The sequence below is a fragment of the Camponotus floridanus genome, unplaced genomic scaffold, assembly GCF_003227725.1.
Source record: "Camponotus floridanus strain SB8 unplaced genomic scaffold, Cflo_v7.5 scaffold125, whole genome shotgun sequence".
Lineage (NCBI taxonomy): Eukaryota > Metazoa > Arthropoda > Insecta > Hymenoptera > Formicidae > Camponotus > Camponotus floridanus.
Window position 1 is genome coordinate 250560 of NW_020229243.1, and position 20626 is coordinate 271185.

General features: G+C 41.6%; 1 protein-coding gene across 1 annotated transcript in view; it reads right to left on the reverse strand.

Moving 5' to 3' along the window:
* LOC105252427 (toll-like receptor 6) overlaps positions 1–20027 on the reverse strand; it is a 66012-nt gene extending 45985 nt beyond the window's left edge. The window contains exon 1 of the mRNA XM_011259778.2: positions 15423–20027. Coding sequence (XP_011258080.1) covers positions 15439–19095 — 3657 coding nt within the window. The 5' untranslated portion in view covers positions 19096–20027 and the 3' untranslated portion in view covers positions 15423–15438. The remainder of the gene's footprint in view (positions 1–15422) is intronic.
* Between the last annotated feature and the right edge of the window lie 599 nt (positions 20028–20626).

The window sequence follows — 20626 nt, forward strand, 5'->3', positions numbered from 1 at the left end:
AACTGTTCCGTGCGAAATCAGATTTTCGAGACAAAGTTTCTAAGTGCGTCGACTTTAAAATACGCGTGGGACTCGTCGCGCCCAAAGTCGCGCGTCCCCGAAATCGCACGATTGTCGATCGCAGAAAATTCAAAGCCCAACTACCCGCCGTGAAAACCGCGACGCAATCCCGACGGGAATACGTTGGATAATTTGAAAATTTCTACCCTCGTCGGAGAAAGGGGCGAGGGAACATTCTTCATTGTTACATTCGGTTACAATGCGCGCCGTAACAAATTCGCCGCTGGTGCGGTGCATAATTGGGGTCATTCCTCTCTTTCGCGCGCGCCTTTCTCCTTCTCCCCCCTCCCCCCCCCTTTCTCTCTCTTACTTGCAGCTTTGTGTAGAGCGCAGAAAATATATTCCAGGAACAGCATGAACGCATAATCTCCCGGCGCTAAGAGTAGTCATGGATCCCTCTCCCCGGCCGACGTCGTTAAATCGGCCATATGCTTAAGTCTGGTCACGTTCGTGCACCCGCCGCTGATAAATTGATTGCGTTTCGGAATTCTCCTCGGCGTTGCAGCAGCTGCTGTTAGCACAGCTCGACCGAATTTCCATCGCCGGTTATGATTTTACGACGAAGAGCTACGCCTCTTCCTAACATCCGCCTACCGGCTGCCCATTAGCCGTCGTCATCGTCGTCGTTTTCGCGAGCGGAATTCGGGATTGCCGTCTCGACATCGCGCGGAAAATATACACGTGTTTGTGTGTGTGTGCGTCCTACTTTAAAAACAACCGGGCAATAATCTTGACGATGACGACACGACAATGTTGCAACGCGTGCATCAACCGCTCGCGCTTTAGTAATTAGTCTGCCATTGCCGGCTGTGCGCGTCGTAATAGACTTGACCCGCCTTCACACATTCCTGAAACTTCGGCCGCAACATTGCGTTACAGTTGTGTTAATTACACGGCAGCGCAGCGGAAAATCGTCGCATTGCGTTTACGCGACGCGCGTCATCTGCGTAAGCACTTTGGAAAGCGGCCCCGTGCGTCATATTAATTCGCAACGATGGATATTATTTACAGTCCTTATTAACTCTAAGCGAGTATGTATCTAATTTCTATTTGAGACTGCGCGGAATTTCATTTGAAATTGCGTTTCTAAAAGCGCAACAACGTCTCGCAATAATTTCTTCCATCTCGTCTACAGCTCGAGATGCTAAATTATATCAATTAAAAAATTATGAAATTGATCAAATTTAAACGGGTTAATTCGCAACGATGGATATTATTTACAGTGCTTATTAACTCTAAGCGCAATCCAAGTGTCTAATTTCTATTTGAGACTGCGCGGAATTTTATTCAAAATTGCGATTCTAAAAGCGCAACAACGTCTCGCAATAATTTCTTCCATTTCGTCAAGCTCGAGATGCTAAATTATATCAATTAAAAAATTGCGAAATTGATCAAATTTAAACGGGTTAATTCGCACCGATGGATATTATTTACAGTGCTTATTAACTCTAAACACAATCCAAGTGTGTGTCTAATTTCTATTTGAGATGGTGCGGAATTCCATTTAAAATTGCGGTTCTAAAAGTGCAACAATGTCTGGCAATTATTTCTTTCATTTCGTTTACACCTCGAGGTGTTAAATTATATTAATTAAAAAATTGCGAAATTGATCAAATTTAAACGGGTTAATTCGCAACGATGGATATTATTTACAGTCCTTATTAATTCTAAGCGCAATCCAAGTGTGTGTCTAATTTCTATTTGAGACTGCGCGGAATTTTATTCAAAATTGCGATTCTAAAAGCGCAACAACGTCTCGCAATAATTTCTTCCATCTCGTCTACAGCTCGAGATGCTAAATTATATTAATTAAAAAATTGCGAAATTGATCAAATTTAAACGGATTAATTCGCAACGATGGATATTATTTACAGTCCTTATTAATTCTAAGCGCAACCCAAGTGTGTGTCTAATTTCTATTTGAGACTGCGCGGAATTTTATTCAAAATTGCGATTCTAAAAGCGCAACAACGTCTCGCAATAATTTCTTCCATCTCGTCTACAGCTCGAAATGCTAAATTATATCAATTAAAAAATTATGAAATTGATCAAATTTAAACGGGTTAATTCGCAACTATGGATATTATTTACAGTGCTTATTAACTCTAAGCGCAATCCAAGTGTCTAATTTCTATTTGAGACTGCGCGGAATTTTATTCAAAATTGCGATTCTAAAAGCGCAACAACGTCTCGCAATAATTTCTTCCATCTCGTCTACAGCTCGAAATGCTAAATTATATCAATTAAAAAATTATGAAATTGATCAAATTTAAACGGGTTAATTCGCAACTATGGATATTATTTACAGTGCTTATTAACTCTAAGCGCAATCCAAGTGTCTAATTTCTATTTGAGACTGCGCGGAATTTTATTCAAAATTGCGATTCTAAAAGCGCAACAACGTCTCGCAATAATTTCTTCCATCTCGTCTACAGCTCGAGATGCTAAATTATATCAATTAAAAAATTATGAAATTGATCAAATTTAAACGGGTTAATTCGCAACGATGGATATTATTTACAGTGCTTATTAACTCTAAGCGCAATCCAAGTGTCTAATTTCTATTTGAGACTGCGCGGAATTTTATTCAAAATTGCGATTCTAAAAGCGCAACAACGTCTCGCAATAATTTCTTCCATTTCGTCAAGCTCGAGATGCTAAATTATATCAATTAAAAAATTGCGAAAATGATCAAATTTAAACGGGTTAATTCGCACCGATGGATATTATTTACAGTGCTTATTAACTCTAAACACAATCCAAGTGTGTGTCTAATTTCTATTTGAGATGGTGCGGAATTCCATTTAAAATTGCGGTTCTAAAAGTGCAACAATGTCTGGCAATTATTTCTTTCATTTCGTTTACACCTCGAGGTGTTAAATTATATTAATTAAAAAATTGCGAAATTGATCAAATTTAAGCGGGTTAATTCGCAACGATGGATATTATTTACAGTCTTTATTAACTTTAAGCGCAACCGAGTATGTGTCTAATTTCTATTTGAGACGGCGCGGAATTCCATTCGAAATTGCGGTTCCAAAAGTGCAACAACGTCTGGCAATAATTTCTTCCATTTCTACAGTTCGAGGTGCTGAATTATATAATTAAAAAATTGCGAAATTGATCGAATTTAAACAATTTTATAAGTTTTTTATTAATATAACGGGAAAAAGAGACAGATAATTTCGAAACCATTATTAATTTTGTGAATAGATAAGATATTTCGCAAGAAGAGACATGCACATCTATTGAACCATTTCATTTGCATAGATTGCTGTCCAGGAAGGCGGCAAATGAACTACGATTCATGATCGATGTCCGCGCATTACTTCTTGCACTAATCTTTACAACGACACGCTCGCATACGTAATCTAATGGTGTTTGAAAGTCATCCATGATGAGGAAACAAGAGTGACGTGGGTCTGGTCGAGTAGTCGGGTTTTTCGTACGTGCCACGCAGGTAAATAAGCCTGAGCTAGGGAGAAGCCGGACCGGTATAACCGATGCTCGGAAATTCCTGCAAGAAAATATATCGTCAGGGACGCAGACCTAACGACGAGAGTGGCTAAATATCGGAGGAAGGGCGAGAGAAAGGGATGTCAAGTTCCTTAATTATTAGTTTCGTAATTGCGCTCGAGTTAATTCTAATATTTCAGGCACGTTACATACACAACACACATATTTTTTTTTTCGACCGGGGATCGATTACTTATTCGTGCGTTCGTTTGAAAGCGCCGCGTCTTTAAATTAATTATACTAGACGCTGCTACGTCTACGGTTACTCTTTCGCTCATTATAATTTTCTACACGTTGTACAAACTGCGCGATAAACTTTATGGCATGTATTACGAAGGAGATTGTATCTGAACGTCAATTATGAGGGCGTTGAAAAAGAGTTGCATCGTTAATCAAAATGCGAAGATGACAGCGGCTTACGCCGAATCGAGGGAAAAATTCGCAAAGAAAAGTTTATTAACAAAAAAATGAACGAGGAGAGGAGGGGGAGAGATGCACTTAAAAGTTAAGGACAGCAGTGAAAAGTACTGCTGAGACTAGCAGAAATTTTATGTCGACGAAATTAAAATGGAATAGCAATCTGTCTCGCACTTTCCTCTCAAGTTATTCTCCATTAAAATTATTCAGATTTTAGCCCTCCAGCTAAAAATATTTAAAACCACTATTCATATTATGAGATCATTGCTACGTATTTCATTATTCTCATACGTCATTGTCAACTAGCTTCATTAATTTCACAGGTAGACGAATTACCAATGGAAAAAAATCTAGTAATTATCGCCATTCATTTCTGTTCTCTCGTAGGTTATTAAACCGGTTCAACTTTCACAAATCAAAAGTCTCCATTTGCAAATATTTAATAACAGTAAATTAATTAATTAACACAATGAGAAATACGCACTAATCTGTGACACAAAAAATATAAAATAATATAAAAATTGATTTAATTTCTTTTAATCCTTTCAATTAAAATGCATGTAATTCATTTCATCCATGTACGTATATGCAATCTGAAAATTATAGTTAAATTAGACGACTAAAATACTTTTAATTAGTTTTTCAATCTACAATTATTTTAAAAATTTAATTAAAAAAGAAAATTTAAATGACTGAAAAATGTCATTCTTCGAATCGTATATTTTTCCGAGCGAGCAAAAATTGATGTGAATAAAAAATAATGGCAAGTCTATACTAATTGGCATTATACCTAGAAACGATCGATGAGATTCGACACCGATGTTCGTTTGGGCGTACATGTGTTTGCGATTCGCGAAAAAGAATGGATTCCCATAGAAAGCCGTACACATATAGTCACGTCTCGACGTATGAGCCAATGATCCGGAAGACGCGTCCCTGGATATTCCGGATTCGCTCGCCGAAAGGAGACTGACGAGGGTTTTCGACAAGGGTATCCGTAGACATCGACACGCGGTATTACATCCCCGAGATTGGCATATCAGTACCGTGGCTGCATTGTCGTTGTCGTCGTCGTAGCCGGCAAAATGCGCTCCGGAAGTGTCCCCGAGCCCTCTGGCCCTCTCATTGTCGAGTTCGGCGCGTGGTGTTTTACAGCAAGTTTCTCCGATCTTCCGCCAATGTCCCGAATTGTATATACCGGGAGGTCCTATTCTCTCTCTCTCTCTCTCTCTCCCTCTGTTCGCCATTGTGCGGATCCGCCTTTAGTGCGGGCTCTCCTGTCGGAAGCGGGTGGAAATGTAGCTCGTGGTACCCGCGCACGAAACGAGTCAAATAAGCCGGCGACGAGCGCACCTTCTTCACAATACCCGGAACGAAACTCCCGGGGGCCTCGACGGGAGTTGACATTTCGAGCGACGGACCGGTTGTAGAAGTATAGCAGAATGTTGTTTGGAACGAAAAGCACTCTGCTAGTTTTCACGCTCGGTCGAAACGTGTCGGCGAAAACGTGCGAAAACGCTGTCAGATGAGTCGTCGATCAATGGATAAGTAATGACGAGATTCGTCACGAGAGAGACGATCCGAGTAGATACTTGGGGCCGATACGAGGTAACATTTCTCAGTCTGTAATATCGGTGACTGAATCGGGAAGATAGAATCACGTGTCATTCTGTCTCACCGGGATACAATCGAGCAAGTATATCGAAACATTCATTTTCGAGTTTTATCCTTTGGTTGAAAGTTTTTAGAAAATTGATGTATGCAAATATTTATCCGAAACCCATTAGATTGTATATAAATATTATAGGTTCAATACACGGTAAAAAATTGGGCGTGCATACGTTAAAATTTTCTGTTACCACGTTTTGATTAGTACTTTAACGTAAAATTAACATACAACTTATATGTTATTATTTTTATAACGCTTTCAAGTGTTATATTTATGTCACTTCAAAACTTAACACTTTGTATATGTTTCTTAGAAATGGAATATTATTTTTAACATAATCATTTTAAACAATCATCATGTCTCAAAGTCAGTTTAACATTCTAAGAAAAGTTAAAGTGAATCTTGAAATAATCTTGAACTTTGACATACATAAATAATCAAATTTACTAAAATCAAATGTTTTTATTACAAATAATTTAAATTAATATAATTACTATTATATGTTAATGTCCTCAACATTTCTTACGAATTATTGTAACTATTTTTTCATATAATTTTTAATTAATTTGTATGTTATTTTTACATTACACTTAAAGTCATGATAATAAAAATAAATGTAAAGTATTGTGTCAATTATTTGACATTTTTAATTTGTCAATAAGTAATACAATATATGCGACGAATGGATTATTTTACTTAAGGATGTTTTGTACCTATTTTCAAAATAGTGAGAATTTAATGAAAAGAATGTCCTTATATGTGTTTAGAATCTTCAGTACAATTTTTAAATCGATTCACTAAAGCGTTCACAAGTTGTGAGGAATTTAATTTGCACCGAATTAACATGTGTTTTTATGGGAAACGTATAACCACGTCGATTCAAATGACAAAAACACATAATAATATTCAGAAATAATATTCAAAATTTGTTTAAAATTTGCAAAAGTTTAGATACAGAGGAAATATTTGGTCAAATAATATTATACAAGTACTAACTGATTAAAAAGATATTGAATATAATTTAATGAAGTTTGCCATGTATCTGTCACAAGGCGAAATTCTCTGTCAAAAGTTAATCATTTCGATCAACAAAATTCGGAATATTTCAGTAAAAACGCAATAAATATTAAAAAATACATCTCTGCACTGTAGCTAAGATCAAACTGTAATATTCCATTTATTTAATAATCAAGTGGATAATTGTCATATTACATTGAACATACAACATCCTTAAAATTTAGAGTGGATTTTCTAGAATATGAAAAATGTTAATTAACATTTTATTTTTTACTGTATAATATTATTTCAAAACTTTGTTTTCGGGAAGGGTTTCTTTTAAACTAAAACTGAAATCTGAAAAGTTAATTCTCAAGATCGACCCATATTTATTTAAAACAAGTATTAATTATTAATTAACTGGTACTCGACAAACTTTTCTCGGCTTTATATAATTCTGCCTTATATTTGGAAACAATCGAGACACATCTCGACGTTCCATCCATTTAAGGGAATTCTAATTCAGTCAGAGAAACTCCATTAAAGTTACATTCCCGAGATTTCGGAATAATTCTCACGCATCGCGCAAAGCAATGTGAGAAATAAGAGGCTTAAGGAAAGAAGCCGGAAGTTGGGAGCAGCGGCTGTAATATTTTTCAAACGTGACGCGTGACGAATCCGGTCGTTCCGGCGAGGGTGACGTGCAATGCGCTTTTATGACGGCGGCCTCTCAAAGTCCCCCGCTAATCTTATCGGGTGCAACGATACACCTGCATCCGCGCGCGATATTTGAGGAGAGGCGGGAGAGGGGGTCGGGCGCTCTTTTATAACGCTTTTAGCTCGACCCGCGGCATCGTCTCGCGGCTTTCTTTCGAGTCACGAGGACGGCTTCCCGGTGTAAAGCCGTTAAACGACTTATCTCTCGCGGCGTGTTTGGTCAATTTGAGAGAGCCTTCTCTCGCCCTTTAGCGATTTTCTCCTACGGCTACAAATGCCACGTAGGTAGGTGGGTAGGTGCAATCATTCACCAAGGGTTGCTTCTCTCAAGCGCCACTCCGGCCTTTAATACGCGCCGCTTTTCATCTTATCGCGCGCGACGTTTCTCCCTTCTTTTTATTAGCACACTTGCCCGACTCTCGCAGCCCTTTAGCGTTCTTCTTCGAGAGAAGCGTTCTTCTTCTCACTCTCACTCTCTCTCTCTCTCTCTCTCTCTCTCTCTCTCTCTCTCTCTGTCTCTTCCTTCTTTAAACAATGAAGGCGGGCGACAAGTTGCTCGAAACGAGGGGGAGTGCCTCTTGAAAAATTTACGCGGTCCTCCTCAGACACTCCGTGAGATTTGTATACTTTATTTCGCGTCCCCTCGCGAGTCCTAATAACAAAATATTTGCCGTATTAATGGACTCTTCTTGTACGCGCTAAAGACCCTTTATTGTCGATATATATTTATATTTGCAAGGATACGTGCGCGCGCGCGGATTGTATATAAGGGACGGCAATTATAAACGCGATCGATACGACGCGAAATAGTTATGAATATAAATGCGGCGCCATAAAATACGGCGCCCGTGGACTATCTTCTTCTTGCGATACCACCCCGTTTGACGTTTCTCCCCCTCGTCGACGTAACGCGAAAGGAGCGGATGTGACTCACCGCAAAGGGTCTCTCTCTCTCTTTTCGGCGGATTCATTCGGCCACAAACATAAATCGATCGCTCCTTCGCCACACTGCGCGGAAGAGAATCGGGGATATAATCCTCTTTTTATTCCACCTACGCGTATCCGTTGTACCGAAAGCATACGCCGTACAATACGTGATTTACAAATTTACGAGTTAGAGTTAATTTGCAATTTACGCGTTGCACGCGGTTATACGCCAGGCAACGCGCTAACAAATATCGAAGTTAATTCGCTCTCGATTCCGCAATAAACGAAGTTAGCGCGCGCCGAGGGCGATACTCGCGAGAGAGGCCGGCCTTAACGCGAATGCATACCACGAGGAAAGAGTTCCGTGTGTTATGAATGAAAATAACGCGGCGTCTCTATTATGTTCCCTACATTCGCACACACACACACACACATACATATACACACACACACACACACATTAGCTGTATATACTATTTTATTTCTAAAACTAAAGCACTTTGTTATACGCCGGCAGAATGGATCTCGTCTCTCGACTGCCGAGAAAATATCTTGAAAAGATAAATTACTTCCGTATATTAAAAAGATATTTTTATCGTAAAAATTAATAGCGAAATGGACGTATGAGCTTTTTAATAAAAAGGACAACATTTTTTATTTATATATTCTCTCTCCGGTTCAGACCTTCTTCGTTATTTATATAAAAAGTAAAATTAGAAAATAAAGGAAATTATTGTTAAATTATTAATATATTATTAATAAATTATTCATTATTATTGTTAATATTATATGAGATACAATCGTGTTAAGGATGTTTTGTAATTATTTTCAAAATATTGAGAATTTAATGAAAATTGTACAGAATGTGTTTAGAATTTTCAGTACAATTTTTAAATCGATTCATTAAAGGGTTCACAAGTTGTAAAGATTTTAATTTGCACCGAATTAACATGTGTTCTTATGGGAAACGTATAACCACGTCGATTCAAGTGACAAAAACACATGGAAATAATATTCAGAATTTGTTTAAAATTTGCAAAAGTTTAGATACAGAAGAAATATTTGGTTAAATAATATTATACACTAATTATGTACTAACTGGTTATAAAGACATTAAATATAATTCAATCAAGTTAGCCATGTATCTGTCACAAGGCGAAATTCTCTGCCAAAAGTTAATCATTTCGATCAACAAAATTCGGAATATTTCAGTAAAAATGCAATAAATTCCACAATTTCTTACTCAAAATACACCAAAAGTGGATATATTCGTCAATATTAATTTTCAGCCACTTTTTGCTGGGACATACAAAACATCCTTAACGAATCTTCCTCCTAAAAAAATGGCAGCAAATTTTCAATTTAATTATTCAGCTGCGAATGAAATAAAAAAGGTAAAAAAAGATTACGGATATTATTGCACTTTGGAATCGCAGTTTCAGACGAAATCCTTAGGTGGAGAAGTTGGAAACGCGCTTTGGCAGACGATCGTTTCCCCGACGTGACTAAGAAAACGGCGTGTGCACGCAAAGGATCTGCTAATGAACGGCCATTCCACGGCCGAAATGCGCTCGCCCATCTACGGGTTTGCGTAAAACGAATTAGTATACAAATCACTTTTCAATTTCTTGTTCCTTTTCTCTCGCCGCGCGCGCGCGCGAGAGAGAGGATACGCAAGGTCGACAAGGCGCAGCCATTTGTCTTCTGGACTCGGGCGTGCCCTTGTCAAGTGCAGAACGAACGGCGCAGGCAGGTATACCTCCGCACGATCGAAGATCCTACCTGCCTAGACATTTCGAGTACGTTTCCTCGGCCGGCGGGAGTTCTATTAAAGCGTCTTGCTCGCCTCTGGCGAGGCTTTCTCCCTTTTTTCTCTCTCACGAAGATTGATAAATCCCGCGGTCCTCGTGCGATAACGTCGTGGCGCAGTTAAACGGTTTTCTCCGAAGAATCGCACGGCCGGGGAGAAAATTCCATCGTCGGAAACACGCGGGTAACTCGCGCGCCCTTAACGAATCCCATTCTACGCGGCCCGCAAGTTTCCGGCCCGGGTTCTCGGGAGGAGGATCCCCCGAATTCGACAACGACGGCAAATTGCTTAAACGCTCGTTATTGGCGACTACCGTATGATAGCGCGATCGATAAAAAGTTGCTTCCACCCGCGACGTCGTACATCATACTCGAAACCGAAACTGACAACGAAATCCCGCTCTTAAAGGTAAGCGTACGGAGCGCGATAAATCACGATAGGAAAGAAAAAAAAAACGCGACATCGTTTTTCTTCCTGAAAGTCGGCGTGAAAGGGCGACCTTGCGTCTCGGTCGCGAGATTTCGCGGATTATTCGCGGTCCATTCCCCGTTACGAGAGCAATCGCCGCCGACAATAAGCGCGAGCGTTCCGCTGTCCGGTTAAATAACTTCTTTGCGTAATCCCTGCCGAGGGTCGGAAGAGAATGCGAGGGAGGGAGAGAGCTAGTGTATCGATGCGGCTTACCGGCGGCTTAGCTTTTAATGGAAGCGCCGACCACGCAGGCGCCAAACTGGATGTTTATAGGATAAAAAGGGACCTTTCGGACTCCGACAATTCCCTCTCGCGACCACCATTTCGCGCGGGGCTCGGGTAACAGCTGAAACTGAAGCGTGTCGAGGAAAGTTAACGCGGTCGGGCCACCTGATACAAAGAAAATCGAGGGCCCGTCCGGCAGTCTGCGGTCAGGGACGCAAGGCATTGTGTTGCGGGATTGCGGGGAATCAGACGATCAATTGACTTTCCTCATTTTCCCGTGCGCCGGCTTTAATGTAACGTTACGTGAGCGCGCGCGCGTCATCCGGCCTCCCTTTTCCGCATTGTCGATCTGCGCGACAGAGATAATTCTATTCGGCTGGTGATTACAAAGGCGCGAGAGTCGGCCGGATCACCAAATTGCTTGTCATTTGCCGAGGCGGAAGAGCAGAACGCGAAATAAAATCACCGCTCTAATAATTATTTAGGTAATTATATGTATTTTACATTTAATTATGTACTAGTTTTACACCTTTACTTGTAATTTTATACATCTCTTTGGCGAGAATAAATCTTTTTGGGGAAAAGATAAGAAAAATATATCTTTATTAATTATTAACATGATTGGTGTATTAATTAATATGATATTTTAATTAATATTGCTTTATAAATAAGATGTTCATTGTACTTTATGTATACCTTGTAAAAATATCTTAAAGGAATATTTTTCCTGTAAAAATATCATAAAAATATAATCAAATTTTTTTTCCCTAAAATATTTAACTTTTTAAATATTTGTATAAAAAGAAAGAGGAGTAAATATGTTCCTATTCCTTATTTAATTATGTACTAGGATAGTTTTACACCTTTACTTGTAATTTTATACATCTCTTTTGCGAATAAATCTTTTTGGGGAAAAGATAAGAAAAGAGAAATATATCTTTATTAATTATTGATTGGTGTATTAATTAATATGATATTTTAATTAATATTGCTTTATAAATAAGATGTTCATTGTACTTTATATATACCTTGTAAAAATATCTTAAAGGAATATTTTTCCTGTAAAAATATCATAAAAATATAATCAAATTTTTTTTCCCTAAAATATTTAACTTTTTAAATATTTGTATAAAAAGAAAGAGGAGTAAATATGTTCCTATTCCTTATTTAATTATGTACTAGGATAGTTTTACACCTTTACTTGTAATTTTATACATCTCTTTGGCGAGAATAAATCTTTTTGGAGAAAAGATAAGAAAAGAGAAATATATTTTAGTTAATTATTGACATGATGATGTATTAATTAATATATTTTAATTAATATTGCTTTATAAATAAGATGTTCATTGTACTTTATGTATACCTTGTTGTAAAAATATGTTAAAGGAATATTTTTCCTGTAAAAATATCATAAAAATGTAATCGGAATATTTAACTTTATAAATATATGTGTAACAAAAAAAGGAGTAAATCTTCCTATTTCTGATCTTTAAATTTAATAATTATTTAGATTACTATTTCTTATAAATGAATAGGAACAAAATGATGAATGCGATGAGTAGTCTTGCATAACTGTTAAAAAATGCAGTTATAAACATTCGTCATGTTTATTTTTGAAACTTCAAGTCGTGACGAGCAATATTGTCTTAAGAAGATAAACATGAAGATGACTAATTCTAGAGGAAATTTTGCAACGCTTTCCGTGCTTTGCAGAGGCATAAATTAGCTAATAACAGCGATTGTTATCTCGTATTGTCTAAGCGCTGGAAATTCATATGTTTAAATTCTCTTGCGGGCCATCTCTGTACTTTTATATATACTTTTAACTTTATATTTTCGAAGTTTGAAAAAGAATAATCAAACTTTACGTTTTTGCAACACACACACACAAATATACATTACACTCTTCTTTCTTTAACCGTGTCAAAATCGGAATTGTATTCAACTTTTTGACCTTATTTCTTACGAATACGAGTTCAGTGAGCTACAATATTCTATAGAAGAACATTGCAAAACTTTGCAAGAGTTTCTTACATCCCAATCTAGAGTAATCTCGGCTATACGAAGACAAAGTTTATTACTTTGCTACATTATTTTTATCGCGTTGTCCCAAAATCATTTTTCTAATTTCTTCAAATGTATCTATAAAAAATTCCACAATTATGTAATCAAAATTAAACAATTTTTAAAAAACATAAAAATGTGCCGTCAAGAATAGTCGCCTCGTAATCAATCCGACGCGTGATACAATGTAATTAAAATCCAGCTATTGATTAATTTGCTAATTATTTTTGCTAATACATACAAAAATTAATACATTTTACATATTATATAATATATATTAATTTTTGTTAATGTAACGTATGAGAGTAAATCGATGACAATCACGACTGCATTTGTCGCGTAACAATCAGGGCTTTTGTTCGAGCAGATCGGCATTTAAGAGCAAACGATCGGCAGGTTTACGGTCTTCTGTGCCTCCGACGAGGGACGACATTTGGACAAAGTGTACTTAATCGCTAATTGAGTGAGAATAGTTATGTGCGAACGATCGGGAGCACGATTGATGGGGGCTTTTCTAGTTTCTGGGCCGCGGGCGGACGTGTAACGACAAATTTAATGCGACTTTTCGTGTATATTTCCCCCGTCGATCCATATGTTCGCATAAAACCGACCTCGCGCACGGAAAGATGACCTCATTCATACCTTCCCCACGATCACAATGGAGCGAAATGCGTCGCCGTTAAATGGGCCACAGCTCGCATTCAATGGCAGAACGACCGCCTCTCGTTAGCCTGTCGTTCAGGAATTATATATAATTTCAATCGTTACTATTATATACGTACACCTAGGATCGCGACGTGCTTTATGGACGCGCGCGAGCATCGATTATGAATTCTACTGGGTTGACGACCAACGGCTCCGTACCCGACAATCGACTTTCCTAAGCGTTCCTGCAACCGGAAGTAACGTCACTCCCACTTAGGATACACAGTCGCGTTATGTACGCGAAGAAGATTACTGTTGAGAAAGATAATATTTGCTCTCAAGCTGCATCGGAAATTACAAGATTCAAATGTCTAAAACGACACGCGCTAATCTCCTACGCAAATTTATAATAATTGGAAATATAAATACTGATAATTCAGAGATTAAATATACGTACCGTTGGAAATCGATCAGGTATATCTCGTATTTTTCGAATATAAATCATTGTTCGTTTAAAAGAGATACGGTATCCCGGAAAAATAATAAAGGTATATCGTATAATGCATTTTTTTGCGACGCGGAGAATTAAATTATTTTTCACACAAATGACTTTATTTAGATGAGCGCGATAATTTCGCTCCCGATGTTACAGGGCTTTAATAACTTTTGTATAAAACGTTTTTTCATGCAGTAATAAATAATGGCAGTACTATCGGATATCCCGAAATCCGTTGGACATTTCGATATGCGATAGATATTCATATGCAAATATTCACTGAATGTACGTGCAGTGCGGTAGATTTATTGGAAATTATTGTAAAAGCGATATCTCCAAATCAGTAACATCGAGCCTGTTCTTTATCGAATCCTAATAACTCGCATCATGAATTAAAGCATGCGAAAAATATCAAAGATACTTTTTAAATCGTTCGTTTCGATTCGTGCAATTTTGCGCGATATACATCTTATTATATTTTATGCGACGTAGATTCTACACAGAAAAAAAGGACCTTCTTGTTTTGAAAATATATTTAAGTTTTAACATGAGATTATATTGCGTTAATTAAAGAAAAATATAATTGCTTACTTGAATGAAGCCTGATTTTATACAGCTCAATCGAGAAAAATATATTCCTTTGATTTAAGATTTAATTTTCTTGAATGGAAAAAAACTCAAAGATTATAATTTTCTTAAAGTAGAATTGAATAATTATATATTCTTAAGATGACAATTGCAATATTAAAATAAGACTATAATATTGTTGAAATTTAAAATTATTAAATTCTTCCAAGAAGATTATAAATCGTTGCGTATATACGAAACAATGAACGCGTTAGTTTAAGTATATAAGTTTCGATTTGACACTTATTTTTTTGCTGTGCAATATGCAATTCTACAGGTAATATTTATTCCTTCGCGAAACACGCGTTGTTGGAATTTAAGAAGAAAAAGAGAATTAAAATTAAAGGTATTAAAATTTTTCTAATCGCGCGGGACGTGATTATTATTAACGCACGTGTCGAGTGAAAATGTAGATTACTCAATTTACTTTGTGCGCGTTGAATCGTTTTAATAACAATTATCATCGTATCGTTGTGACAAATATATATATATATATATATATATATATATATATATATATTTGTCACAATATATTCTAGAGGTGACAATTGCAATATTAAAATAAGCCTATAATATTGTTGAAATTTAAAACAAAATAAAATTAAGCTTAAATTCTTCCAAGAAGATTATAAATTGTTGCGTATACACGAAACAATGAACGCGTTAGTTTAATATAAATTTTCATTTGACACTTCCTTTTTTTCTGTGTGTAGAAATAAATATGAGACAACAAGAGAATACGAGAAAAATTCCTTCTCTCCTTCTCCAAATATTTTTCTTACCTAAATAACGGCAGCTCTACGTCCATTGATGGTGCCCCGGGGGCGGCGGGGGCGGGGGCAGTGGCAGTGGTCTCTCTAGAACGGGAACGGGCGACACATCCGGCATGGCGAACCTCAGCTTCTGCCAGAACAATTTGTCCCCCCACACCAGCACGGTGTGCGACGAGATTCTCTTCTTAAGATCGGCGTCGAGATCTCGCGGGCACACACCGCCCACCAGGAGCAAAATCACCGAGCGGCCCTTACCCTTGAGAGCGTCTCTGAGGGCCGCCTTGAACTCGAATCTGGACCATTCGCCGTGGAGAAAGTTTTTCGACAGCACGAGGATGGTGCGCCTCGAGGAGTCGGCCGCCTCGGCCACGGCGTCGGCGACGTTGCTGCCGGCGCCGAGATCGCGATAGTGCAGGCAGAGCCTGTACGAGGTCTCGAGACCCGGCACGAGGATCGTCGAGACGAAGGCCTCGTCGACGGCCGAGTACGAGATGTAGGCGTCGAACGGCTTCTCCTGGTCCTCGAACGCGGCGGTCTTGTAGCACGCCCGTAGGCCGCACCTGCTCGCCGCCCAGGTCCTGAGGGTACGGCGATGCCGGAAGGCGCCGCACACCAACGCGATCGTCGCGAAGACGAGCACGACCGTGGCGAGTAGCAGCGGCAGATAAGCCTCGAGCGGGCGCGTCTCGACGACGGAGGTCGTGCCCGTTAATGCCGCGCAATTTATGACCGATCCGTTCGCCGGGAGAGTTATAGGCACGCCGAGGGAACAGGTGACGCTCTGCCAGTCGTTGATCTTGGCCTGATTCCGGGCCATCCACTCCCGCACGAGGTCCAGATACGAGCATTCGCAGCTCCACGGGTTGCTGGAGAGACCGATGTCGACCAGATACGAGTTCTGTCCCAGTTGCCAGAGGGCGAACGTACCGAGCCGATTGTTCTCCAGACGCAGAACCTCGAGCTTACGCAGCGGCAGGAACGTCCCGTTATCGATGTACATGAGCAGATTGTTCTGCAGGTAGAGTTCCTTGAGATTCTCCAACGGCACCAACTCCATGCCGTTGAGCGCGCTTATCTTGTTGTTCTCCAGATGGAGCATCATCAGCCTCTTTAGACCGCTGAAGGTGTGATTGCGGATCGCGATAATGTTGCTGTCGTTCGCGTAGAGAATGAGCAAGTTTTTACGACCGATAAACGAGTGCGAGTTCAATTCCCCGAAGTTATTGCCGTCGAGGTAAACTTCCGTCGCGTCCATCGGCAATCGACCGGGTAGAGTTTTGTAGCCCGAGCTGGAGCAGTCGACGATGTTCGCCGACCAAGATTGATCGTGATAACAAGTGCAATTTGTCGGGCACGTCATCTCGCAGTCGCAGGCGTCAAAGTCGCAACAGTGGCAGAGGGCGAAGCAATGAGCCTTGTAAGTGCACAGAAATTGCGACGGCTTGGCCTCGAGCAGAGGTATAAACGACTTGTGACGATCGTACGGTAATCTACAGTAAACGGACTCGAGATCCATCACCTTCGGATGCTGTCTCAGCTGCAGCGAATTGATCCTCTGTAACCACTCCGTAGTGCAGTCGCATATAAAGGGATTTCCGCCGATGTAGAATTCCGGAACCTGCCGGTTAGACATCTGAGTAAGCTGGAGCGCCGAGAGGTTCATCTTGACAATCAGATTCGCGTAGAGATCCACTCGAGTGAGATTCATCTTCCCGACGAAGGTCTGCGGTTCCACGGATGATATAAGATTATCGTTGACGAACAGTAGCTCGATGGAATCCGGAATCGACCGCGAGTTTATTTTCGTTAACTGGTTGAACGACACGTCAAAGGACTGCAGCTCCATGTTCCGTGGCGCGACGCCGAGATCCGTAATAAGATTTTTATGCAAATCCACCCACTGCAATTTCTCGGGCAAGTAGGCGTAATCGAACTGCGCGATCTTGTTGTCGGACATGTTCAGCCACAGGAGACCGGGCGCGCTCGCAAAGATGCCGGACATGTCTTGCAACAAATTTGAGTCCAATCGAATCGCCTGCAGCGCCGGATTCTTGGTGAACGCGCCGTCCTCCACGTATTCGATTCTGTTCCTGGCCAGATTTAAGATCTGCAGCGCCGGCAGTTCCACGAGATCCTCCTGCGTGACGTTGGTAATCTCGTTACCGATCATTCGTAGTCCATATAGGCTCGACATTCCCCGAAAGCCGGGCTTGTTGAGGCTCTTGATTTGGTTCTCGCCCAGATCGAGCGTTCGCAGTATTCTCATGTCTTTTAACGCCACCGGTATGCTTTCAAGATTGTTGCCGGACAGATTTAAATCCACCATACTCGAGCAGTTCCGAAAGGCGTCTGGATGAATTCCCTCGAGCAGATTTGAATCCAGGGCCAGCAAAGAGAGCGCGAATAATCCGTTCAGAGAGTAAGCGTCAAGATAAGTTAAACGATTATGGGCCAGCTCGAGAGTGTGTAGGTTGCTCATCGGAGAAAATGTGTCCGCCGGAATCATTTCTATTTCGTTGAACTGGAGATTTAAAATCTGAACGGTGTAGAGATCCTTGAAGAGCGCCGGATCCAGCTTGCTGATTCGATTGTGGGACAAGTTGAGAAGTACAAGGCGTATCAAGCCGCAGAAGGTCGACGAATTCAACCAGGAACTCGTCAGGACGTTCCTCGACAGGTCGAGAGTGACCAGTTGAGTCATGTTAGTCAACAAGCCGGGCGACATCATGCTGATGGAATTGTTTTGCAAACTCAACTCCTTCAGGGAATTGGTCGCATCTCGAAACATCTCGTTTGGCAGAGCGACGATTCTGTTCCCGGACAGGTCGAGGCTTTCCAAGGATCTGAGTCCATGCAGGGCTTCGTCGGCCACCTTGGAGATCGCGTTGCTCGACATATTCAATACTCTGAGCCGCTTCAACGATGAGAATCCGTAAGTCGGCAGAACGGAAATCTGATTGTTCGACACGTCCAGCGACTGGACGTCGAGGGAACACGGGAACGGCGTCGACGTGGATTCTTGTTGACGTCTCGACAGCTTCTCGCCGACATCGCGAAATCCGAGCTCGACTATATCCCTCAGCGTGTTCCACGAAATGTTCAGAGTTACCAAGTTGGATAACGGGCAAAACAGGCGGTCGGGTATCTGCCAGATGTTGTTCCACGACAGGTCGAGTTTTTCGATCTGCGGCGTGTTGTCGAACGCGCCACTCTCCAGTTCCAGACTGTACTTGGTCTTGCGTTCGATTAGCGTTCTAACCGTTAGATTACGAAGATCGCGCAGACCGCTGAGCAACTTGGCCGGCCAGTGCGCCAGCTTGCATCCGGTCAACTTCAACGACCGCAGCCGCCACAGATGAAGGAAGCTGTCGACGCTGAAAATGCCGGTCCCGTCCTCGAGATCCTCGCCCTCGCAGACCACGTTCATAGCGGTCACGTACTCGCTCGTGGCCTGGGAAAAGTTGGTCCTGAGCGAGTCGTTGCCGGCAGCGTAACGATGGACGCAGGTGAGCGAGCCATCCTGGCGCGAATCCCACGTACAATGGTCCGGCAAATCGAGCTTCGGCGGCAGCTCACTGGTCACGGCGAGCACGTGGTACACCGGCAGCAATAGCAGGCAGTAATGGGCCAACGACAGCGTTCTTCTGCCGGGATCCTCGTGCCGATCGACGAGCCCACGCATCTTTAGCGAACTCGTTGCCTGCGCTCGGTTTCCGTACCGGTCCTCTGTCTCCTGATCATCACACGCGCGACCGCGTCACGTCACCGGTTGCGGGTTATTGTCCGCCGCGCGTTTATTACACGCGATTAGAAAGTCTGCCACGACTAACCGGAGAACGTGTCACGGAGACTTCACTCGATCGCGATGCACGAGAGATTCGATCAACGACGACACGTTTTACGACCGAGCGCCGATAGGTTCGTCCGCGGATCTCGAATTATCACAATAATTGCGCGATTAATTTTTGACAACACTTGAACAAATCACGGTTCGTCCGGGTATTGTTTTCGTAATCAGTACATTCCTCTCACGACAGAGGACAAGTTATCCTATTGTATTCTTTAATCAATTCTGTACTCGCAATTCAGCTTGGTTTCCGAAGAAGGACCGACGACGATTAGAGAGTCACGTCACGTGAAAATCGCTTAGCAGACGTTAACCCTGTATCAGAATGTTATCCGTTTACGATGATACGCCGACAAGCTAATATCGCCTCCCGTTGCAATATCCCGCATTCCGATGTGCAGGGAGACGTGTCGTGTTATTCGCGCGACATCGACGTCTCGCGTAAACTGCCCGACTCGTGCTCCGAAATGTGCCATTACAGAATCCCACGCTTCGCACTATTTCCTCGTCGATGTCGAGCAAACGCACCCTCGATCTCTCGATTAGAACCCATAGAGAAGGACCGAGAGGGAGCGAGAGAAACGGAGAGATCGGGCCTCCCCGAGATTCCAGATCCCTCGCGTGACTTGTGACTTGAGAATCTCGCGCGTCAAACGAGAACCAAGGTAAAAAACGGGCAGGTATAACCGAGCAAGGTAGCTCGTCTTGAACCGACACCGAGGACCGCGTAGCGCTTAGGACGACGGCCACCGCGCGACTGACGTGCGAGATCTCCTCGGCGTCTAACTCGACGCAGCGTCCACCAATCGTTTCTACCCCCACCGAGCGACCCGGTGGCGGCAGCGCGCACACACACACATACACACACACACGCACACGCAAACACACACCGGCGGCGGCACCCAAGTGGAGTGAGCACGCGCCTACCGCAGGATCCCGGAGTAGGACGAGGATGTCCTGCGTTTCGTACGCCAGCGCGTCTTTCTTGCACACGTATGCACTCACGCATGTATGCATGTATGTACGCACGCATAGGCACGTACACAGGGTCGTCGTCGTTACCATTACACGCGATCGACGGACGAAACGAGCCGCATAGAGAGAGAGAGAGAGAGAGAGAGAGAGAGAGAGAGAGAGAGAGAGAGAGAGAGAGAGAGAGAGAGAGAGAGAGAGAGAGAGAGAGGAGAGAAGAACGAGCGGACATTGCACGCAACCTGTCCGTATCTTCTCGCCCTTCCCCTCTTTTCTACCCTCCCCCTCCCCCTCGCCCCCGCCGGCATGGACCGAGGACACGGTATCGGAAAAAAGCATCGACACTTTACTCGTTATTACAGTCGACAAAAAATATCGATATCCGTGCTGGCTT